The following is a 10,003-nucleotide window of genomic DNA, read 5'->3' as shown; positions in this document are numbered from 1 at the left end:
CGTACGTTTCAATAAAGTTTTCTTTATTCAAACCCTCCACAACGTACGGGTATTTTTTATTGTCTTCTGGTTGCAAGAATCCTCCGATATCGTCACACAATCATTTTCTGTGCGTTTCCTCGTTTAAAAAACTTGCTACGACATCGAGGGAAAGACTAAATATATGATTTTATTGCAGAATCATGTTTACCATCCAACAATATGACGTCACTATATTGCCTTGTTTCAGGATAGAGCGACTTCTCCCGTTAACTGCTTTCACCTTGCGATGCAAGTCCTACATCTAAGGCTTCATGGCCGGTGGAACGGATCTTGTAAAGGGAATATAAAGATCACTAAAAGGCTTTATGGGAAAGGGAAATAAGAGATTAAAACCTGATAAATGCATATGTTTAAACATGATGTCATCATTGTTCACCATCATCAATGTCATTATTTTTATCTCAGCATCGTAAGGGGAAGAAAAGGTGCAACTTCACAAACCCTTCTGCCCGTCGAAGAAATTGCTGTTTAAATGGTTGAACCATTCAAATTAGCCATGGGACGCACTTTTGAACGGGTTGAAGATATATGTGCGTTATTAGCATACAGAGTCATACATGGCAGCTGTATATTGCACTTTCGAAGTCATAAAGATCACTGAATAAAAAGCGCTTTAAACAAGGTATGACTTGACCTGCAGGAAAATGTAAAATTCCTAGAAAATACCTTTTAAAAAGCTGTGGCACTACTCGTGGTTATTCTTCAAATTGAGGATAACCCAGTAGGGAGGCCACCCTGCCAGCAGAGCCTTTCTTAACTCGACGAGAAAGAAATCGTATAAAGTCTTTGCTGAGTATGCGCAAGCCGTTGCTTGGAGACATTTTCAAACCCAGGCCAATTGCAAGTCTCGATCGCACTTCTAGACACCCTATTGATCTTCGTACTGAAGGCTCGATTTTGACCTTCGCCTTGTCAAAAATATGATGCATTCGCTGCCTAAACCGGCCAAGAAACTTGGGCTGCGGCGACTTAAGGTCTCGGTGAAGGAAAATTTAGGCGTCTCGCTCAAATTTTTGGTTTTTGCAAATCTTGAATCGGTGGACTGCGAAGTATGTTTTCTGAAATTTTAAAACCGCTGAAATCGCTTTTTTTGTTTCCCGCCATAATCTGCGTGCAAAAAATGTTGACGTGTCATGTCAACCACACGTGAAAGGATTGGGTGTCAATTGACAGCCTTCACACGCGACCTGCCACCTTAGCACATGCCCGAACGCTGATTCGCTCAGCATAATAGACCATTTTACAGTTGTAGCTAAGTTACCTGGCCTACGAATGGAAGCGAGGCTGCCGGTGACCCTGCTTTGATACAAACCTCCGTGCTTTTGTAATGTTAATACGGACTAATAAGAATTACAACACAATTTACATAATAAAAGCAGTGGGGGCTGTATCAATGCAAGGTCACCGGCAGCCTCGCAGCCATTCATAGGCTAGGTCGCTGAGCAAACAACTGTAAAATGGCCTTATAATAGGCCATTTTACAGTTGTTTGCTCTGCGACCTAGCCTATGAATGGCTGCGAGGCTGCCGGTGACCTTGCATTGATACAGCCCCGACTGCTTTTATCATGCAAATTGTGTTGTTGTAATTCTAATTAGTCCGTATTAAAATTAAGTAATGGTCCGGCTAAGAGGCAGGCAGCCCAGCGGCAAAAGTACTTAGAAGCTGCTGCTCCAATCGAGGCATCTGATTGGCTAATATCGGAAAATGTCGAAAAAAGATGAGAAAAAAATGAAAAAAAAGCCTTTTTTGGATTTCTTCTTCCCCATGCCCTTGATCTCTGTCTCTCGGCCAAATTTGGGCATTGTTCTATGCGCCATTCGCCAATCGGCAAATGGCGCATAGAATCTTGACGATATTTACAAACATAGTTTTTGAAGGCATAATGATTTGTTCTACGAAACAGAATCTAATTTTTTAGACGGCAAGTCGATTACATTTTTCATTGAAATTCAAATTTCGCGCTTTTAGCTGCTTACACCGATGGGAACAGCCGAACTTAATTTGATTAAAAATGTTGGCACATTTTAACTAACCGACGCTGTTGCCGCGGGCTATTGTTTTTCTGCCTGCTTCTTAGCCGGACCATTACTTAAAAAAGCGCGGAGGTTTGTATCAAAACAGGGTCACCGGCAGCCTCGCTTCCATTCGTAGGCCAGGTAACTTAGCTACAACTGTAAAATGGTCTATTACATGCTTAACCAATCATAATTACATGCGTAACAATCCAAACATGTAACGCAGGCCAGCATTTCTTCATACGAAATAAAAGTGAATGACCTGAATTTCTCTCATTAACTACCAGTTGTCAAACATTTTGTTTACACGATCTCCACACTGACTGGCCTTTTCTTTTACGGTTCCGTTAACTACACGTTCTACCGAGAGCGTGTGAACAATATAGCACTCGTTTACTGATTAAGCCTAAGCGCCCGTTTCAGTGATAAGGCCTAAGCTCTCTTTTCAAATCTTAGCTTTTATTTTAGGGTTCGGTGAACTACACGTTCTACCGAGATCGTGTGAAGAATATAGCACTCGTTTACTGATTAACCTAAGCGCTCGTTTTAGTCATAAGGCCTAAGCACTCTTTTGAAATCTTCATTTCCCTTTCATTTTCTCACTTACATTCATTGCCCACTATGGGACTGCGGACCGCGGTAGCACTTTCAACAAAAACTTACTAACTCACTACGGGAGTGCGGACCGCGGTAGCACTTCTAAAAACATTTATTCGCCCACTGCGGGACCTCGGACCGCGGTAGCATTTTCAACAACACTTAGTGGCCCACTGTGGGACTGCGGACAGCGGTAGCCCTTCCACATATACTTTTTGCGCCCACTGCGGGACCTCGGACCGCGGTAGCGCTTTACACGAACCCAGTCATTCAGTGCCAGACTGCGGACCACGGACCACGGCATCTTAGCACTAACGCTCTTAAGTGAGGGGGTATTCTGAAATCGCTCCCACGTGTCTTTTCAATCTCAAATTACCTAGATTTTGCGTCGAATAACCTTTTAGAATGATGTTCTGGTTTCTGAGATCATAGTTAATCGAGCGACTGGTTATGGAACCTTAGAACCTTCAAAAGCGAGAACAATGTTGTCGCAATCGATGTTGAATTGACCGTGACCCTACACAATCTTTTGTTCTCGCTTCGCACGGGTTTGCAAATTAGTTGCGCATAATTTAATCGAAGGATTTGATTGGTTATCTTCTCGAAAAAAGGTGTGTTTTGTGCAGGGCCAAGGCCAAAAAGACGGACAAAAACATGAAACAAAGGAACTTGTCGAGTTTCATAACCATCTCCATGCATTAACTATGCTGAGATGATACTTCATCACTTTTGGCGACGCGTAGTTATGTGATCGCCTTTTCCTGCATTCCGATGACCTCTCATCACGTCGCTAACAAGCGATCATTAAATATTCGCGGAAGGTCGATTTCTCTGAAAATTGAAAGGATGATTGCAAACAGTTACTATCAATAAAAATTCGCGTGTTTTGCACGAGAATAATGCGACTTTTTTTTCTTGAGTGATGTGATCTTTGTCCTTGTTATGCAAATTTTGATAGACTACTGAATTACAAAAAAATTATACTGAAAGAACGTTAAATTATCTTGAGCATTTATATTGAGCATTTATTTGAACATAAAATATGAAACACTTTACGAGAAATAACATTTTAAGTGAATACTTGGAGAAAACAAATCGCAAAAGCGTTCATAACTCAGTTATAAGACGTATTTTTTATGCAGTTGAGTTAACATGCGCCGATCAAATCGAAACCTCAACATCCTGACCCCACCCCGAGCCAACCATGGGCATTTGACTATCTTCTGTGCCCAGGGAGTGGGGAATTTGACCTTTGCCTGCGTGGGATGGGGAAAATTTAACCGGAAGTGTCAGGTTTTAAATGATTTTTTTTTTCGGGCACCGAAGTCGCTAACAGCTATAAAACAAGTGTTTGGACGAGATGGAAGAGTTAAAAGAAAGAGATATAGCATTTGTGAGCGATTGGCTTACAAAAAAGGTCTTAATTAAAGATGAAGGGAGCCGTCAACAATTGTTCTTTAGTAGGGTATGACAGACAAATCCGACGATAGGGTAGGGCATTTGAACGCCATTTTGGCCCGAGGGGGCGGGAATTTGAACGATCCAGTCTTCAAAAGTTCAAATTTCCGGGGTTTGCCCCGGGAGGAGGCGGGGGATGTTGAAGTTTCGAACTGATCGGCGGATTACCTGCTTTGATACAACATTGTCGTCCATCCTGGATAAGCATGCCCCTTTGATAACAAAAACTAAGACTATACGGAGAGAACCATGCGCATATGCACCACTACTGAAAATTTCCGAAAAGACTACACAGCCAGTCCGAAAAGAGAAATTTATAATTAGCACTGCGTACCCAAATCTGAATTAAAGTTAGAATTTCATACGAACTGATTCATTCCGGAACAGATGCAATTCGCCGTCAAGAAAAAACAAACAAACAGAAAATGTCCACAATAGCGGCAGAATTGACATGAATAGTCAAAACGAAAACCAAGAATTATTTCACATAACTACTGAAGCCGAATAGACCCTTTCTAAGTGAAAAAAAAAAACTATGAACACAAAGTAATTACGGTAAAGAAAAGTAAGGCTTTGCTATCTACGCTAGATTCATCAGTACCAAAACTTCAAAAGAAGAATTAGCTCACTTTAGCATTTATTCGAGATGTACGACAAACGACAAAAACTGCACTAACAGATTCACGGTGGTGGTTGTTCCTCGATTGACCACGGTTTTGAGTAGATAATCGCATGACTTCGAGTGCAATTTGGAATAAATAATCTGGAATAATTTTTTTGGAAGACGACCAATGTTAAACAATGTTTTAGGAGATGTTTTAGGGGTATTTATAGTTCGTGCCAAATTCATCGTATATTTCAATCTCCATTGCAGCTATCTAAAAGAAACCATCTTGTCATCTCCTTCCTTGGAAGTTTTCAACATATAATACATATAATATATATTTCCACAATTGGCTATTTTCCCCAACCCCATAAAACAGTTCATTTTACTGTATCGAAAGTGGCCTTTGCACTGAAGCTTAAAGCATGATACAGTCTCAAGAGTAAAGAACTTGTATTCTTTTTTGTGTAAAAAAAAACCCACCCCCACCCCCAAAGCGTATTGCATTATGGGATGGGGAAATAGCGAATAACAGATTATCATTTATTTATTTATCTTTTCATTTATTTTTCTTATTTTCTTTTGGTCGTCGTTTCTTTTAATTTTTTTCGCAAGTAGCTATGGCTAATCGTGGCTGGGCAAGTCCTTCACCTACCTAAAGTAATAAACAGGAAAATACGTGACATCACCCAGTGCACACTTCTAGAAAATTACAAGTGGAACGAAACGCAAATAGCCAAATACCTCGTTCAATGAGTTAATTATCTTTTCCACCTGCCGACGTGCAAGGCTTTCAGACAATCCCGTTTTCAGAGTCAAGGAGAATACGTTATGTGGTAAAGCGTGGAATTTAGTTTCGGGAAGTCGTCATTCGCACTGAGGTATCGATCCCTTCTGCCCGCGCTGTTTCGCAATATAGCTAATAGTTATGGTCTTAATACGCGAACGTTTGCAAATATCTTGCGAGTTTTATTCTCACACAGTAAATAATGTCTTGAAATATGATGACATGTGTCATGTTGAGTATAAAATATTCAATTTACGCCACATCGGATATCATTGCTTCAAAACAAGGAAATGAGATATGGCAAGCTTTCCGAAGGACTGAATTTGCTGTCAACATAATGCAAATTAAATATTGCTTGGAGAGAGTATTTGAGGAAAATAACATGCAAAAAACAATCCTGTGAGCAAAAGGCATCAAATCCGGCTCCGAAAAACTGAAAGGTTATCGTTCTCATAAACTTTGAAAGCCCCCGCATTTAAAAAGGCCATAGCCATTTGTGTCCATACATGCTTCTCATTCAGTCTTCATTCCTTTGGTTGTATTTCTGTTATGTTGCTCAACAGTTTTAAGTTGTTATTGCAATGTTTCATTCTACTTTTTGGGCATTTCGTTTGCCATAAAATTACATGATCTTGCTTGACATAGCCACTTTAACTAAACAAGACTTTTTTCCTCTCAACTTATAAACCTACTATGACCTTCACTTACAAACCGGTTCGTAATACATCAATCACTACTCACTATCCTCACAACCACCAAATTACCTTTCCCACTACCAATCACAATAAACAAAGATCAGGGCATCACTGCAGAGATGATGTCCGCGCAGGTCGTTGAAAGGGATTCGTTTTCTTGACAAGAACATAGCACAACATTGTCAGACAAATCTGAGACCAAAAGCGAAATAGATGACGATGCGTTAGACTGTAGTTCTCAATAAGGGAAGGATAGCGTCATCTTCGAAGAGCCGGACTTGAGATTGCAAAAAGAATGGGAGATCGTTCGAAGACAATTAAGAAGACATGTCCCCGGGGACCCCACACAGCACTTTGCAACAGTGCTATTCACAGCTGTTGTCTGGATTCTGTTTGTTAGAACGTTTTTTAACGTTTTTCCTCGTTTTTCCTCTCCTTTGAATTTTCTCACTTAATTTTCACGTGTAACATCACTTCTCTCTTTTTTGATGATGCCATCTCCCACGGTACCGGACTGCTCTGATTATTGGGGTTTAATTGCCTTTTCGCCCATCAAAGGCCGATGCATTAAATTAAAACTTGAACCCAAGATGACTTGTGTTGATTTTTGAGCTCATAATGAAAAACTACCAGTTGTGGCCTTTTTAAAACGAAGGACGACAGTGCTGATGCATCACTTTGCTTTCCACTTAGCTTTAGCCGGAGGCAAGTTCGATCCCGAGTCAACCTTGTCTAGAGGAGAGGAAGATTTTTCAATAAATTTCTGGTTTTGACTACGTCGCCTTCTGCGACAGCTAAATTATAATGTCGTAAAACTGAGGTCCACTCCAAGCAAGGATAACTGAAGATTCATTTTTTCCCATGTTTGCTCAGTCAAATCAACGAACCGAAAGAACACGGTTAGAACGTTGGATTGCGATTGCCGAAACCACGCTATACCTCAAGACATCAAGAGTCAAAAGACAGCTGTAGCTGTCAAATTAGTTTAACGGCGGAAGCAGAGGAGCGCCGAAAGTATACAACAATGGCAACCAGCGATGGATTTCCAACAGCGGCAGTAGTATTTTTCGTATTCTCCTATACCACAGTGTTTCTCTTATCGGTCATGGGCAACGTGGTTGTTTTCTGTCACTGTTACAGCACGATAAAGAGACGACAATCTTTAGTGAAATGGTTCATCGCAAACTTAGCCGTCTCTGATTTATCCTTTACAGGTCTGAGCTTGCTGAACTTTATAGCTTATTTATGGACCTGGCTGGGTGGCAACGCTACTTGCAAGCTTCAAGGCTTTCTGATTGAGGCATGCTATACAACTTCAATTGCGACCCTTGCGGTCATAAGCTTTGAGCGACGCAAGGCTGTCGTGACACCCTTCAGCGCGAGGACGAACGCTTGCGACGGCGTGTGCAAAAAGCTAATCGTCATTTGGACTTCGAGTTTAGTGATTAATTCGCCCTTGCTTTACGCCTACGAAACTGAGATAGATGCAAGTGGTTCATTACTTTGCACGAACAGTTCTTTCGGAGATTTGGGAAAACAAGTTTATTATAGTGTGCACGCATTTTGCGTTTTTATTGTCCCTTTAGTGTACATGATCTATGCTCAAAGTTCCGTCTTTGTAACTTTACGCTCAAGAACGTTCCCAACTCAAGACACTTTTACAACAGTGTCTTCCGACCACCATCGCAAGGTAGGTAAGATTCTTGCAGCTTTTTCGATCGCCTTTGCGGTTTGCTGGACACCTTTTGTTACTTTCCGAACGTTAGCGTATTTTCAAATCGTTGAAGAAAAAAAACAATATTGGGCAGCGGGACAACTTTTGATTTTCGTAAACACCGTATTGGATCCAATACTATATGGAATTTACGGCGAGAATGTGAAAGCATTTCTTCAACCTGCTTTCCAGTGCAGGCGCTTTTATATATCTCCGAGAGGAAAAAGACCATAAATGTATACCTGCCAACTGCCCCTCTGGTTCATAAAACTTATAAGAAGATTTCATCCAAAAGTACTGTTGAATCTGAGTAAAGTTGCGAGCTTCCGTAGATCAGCGAAAGGACACAGGAAACCTTTAAAATCAATTTTATTCCCAAGTTTACAAGAAAATGCATGGCAGGTGGAAAAAGCGTGCAACTTTTGCAGTTCCTTCACTTGACATATGCAGATTTCAAATTAACCAATAAGAAATGAAAGTTTGTTTCGAAAATCGAAAAAAGGCTCTTTAATTTAGAAAGCAATACCTCCTAAACAATGACTTAATAGCAAGTGTTTCTTCTAGTTGTGGTCAAATAATAAAAACTATCCTTCATGATTTAAAAATAATAAAGCATAATATAACCCACCAGACACGTCTGTAGAAGACGCCATTAACATAAGAGACATGAGAGCTTAGCGGCGCACTGAACAAACAAGTCGAAGTTGAAGTTTGAAATTAAACCACCAACCAGGTGCCCCACCCTTGTTGGACTAATGACACAAAAGTATATCGGAAGTGCAGGTTATTCACTGAGGAGTGAAGGGATGTCTACACTTAACTGGACAATTTAAGCAATTGTCTCTTATATACACCTCAAAAATTCAGGTGCCTTCAACGAGATTCGAACCCATGACCTCTGACTGTGATGCTGGTGCAATAGGCCTAATTCACGATAGCCGCCATGTTGGTTTTCATATTGTCATGCAAATTAGGCATGCGTTATTCTGGGGTGGGGGCAAATATTGAAAACGAAAAAAGCAAATTGCGGAAAATCGGCTCAACGAAATATTGAAATAACATTGCAAAAAGTCCATTTTCGTATTTTGAATTAAGTACCTTTTATAAAATTTTTATATCTTTTGATTGCCTTTGACATTTTGACTTTCTACTTTGTTATCTGCTCATTTTCCACTAAATAAACATCGAAGTAACTTGTGTAATGATTGTAATTTACTGCTCAGGTGATAAACATTCAATGAACGTGAGACAAATCACCTGTGTGGCTAAGGTGTTCGTTATAACCTCTCGAACTTGTGTTGTTTGCCCCCTAAGAAGTGTGTACCTTATTACATGAAATTTTGGCGACACGTTAATTTAGCGATTTTGAAAAATCCGGATTTAGCGACACCTAAATTAGCAAATTTTGGAACATACGTCACTTAATTTTCGCGATTTCGCAATCTGAAACTTTCTGGCGAATTAAGGTATTCAAAACTTTTGCGACGACAATAGAACATTAAAATTATTAATCGTTTGTGTCATGATGTAGTTACTTGGCGATTCATATCACAAGTGACCACATCGTGAGACAAACCATAATACCTTTATTATTCTTATTATTGCCAACGAGTCAGGCCTTCTGAAGACAGAAGGCCTGGCGAGGCGGCAGCTTATAGAGCCGCGAGAAGATTTTTAGGCGGACGAAATCTCAGAAGCGCTTCAAATTTGAGTGTAATGTAGACCAAAAGCTGTAATGTAGACCAAAGCGATGAAATGTTGACCGAGCGATAACCAATGAGAGTGCCGCACGAGTACGCCGCGTGATGTTTGCAGCCGCCAGGCGCCAGATCACGCAAGCTTGGCTCGTTGGCACTTTAGCGACAGCTATAACTAGTTGTACTTTACCACGATGAACAAACACAATTTTTCTTACGTCAATGGGTTCATTTAAAAAAATCATCAAAAACATCACACAGCGTTATAAAGCTTAACAAAACAAATAATTGTGTCAAGCTTTTCATTTAGGATTCCACAGCTGTTGATAAAAGTGGAAACCTGCATAGTCCACATGGGAAAGCGAGATTTAATGCGAGCGAAGAATCCATTT

General features: G+C 40.4%; 1 protein-coding gene across 1 annotated transcript; it reads left to right on the top strand.

The window, feature by feature from the left end:
• The first annotated feature begins 5,826 nt into the window (after positions 1–5,826).
• LOC137967560 (QRFP-like peptide receptor) lies at positions 5,827–8,889 on the top strand. Its single transcript, XM_068814064.1, has one exon. The coding sequence runs from the start codon at positions 7,225–7,227 to the stop codon at positions 8,146–8,148; it is 924 nt and encodes a 307-aa protein (XP_068670165.1). The 5' UTR covers positions 5,827–7,224; the 3' UTR covers positions 8,149–8,889.
• Positions 8,890–10,003: the final 1,114 nt, after the last annotated feature.

The sequence above is a fragment of the Montipora foliosa genome, chromosome 8 (assembly GCF_036669935.1).
Source record: "Montipora foliosa isolate CH-2021 chromosome 8, ASM3666993v2, whole genome shotgun sequence".
Classification (NCBI taxonomy): domain Eukaryota; kingdom Metazoa; phylum Cnidaria; class Anthozoa; order Scleractinia; family Acroporidae; genus Montipora; species Montipora foliosa.
The sequence above is the reverse complement of the archived record's forward strand: the minus strand, read 5'-3'. Positions and strand labels throughout refer to the sequence as shown.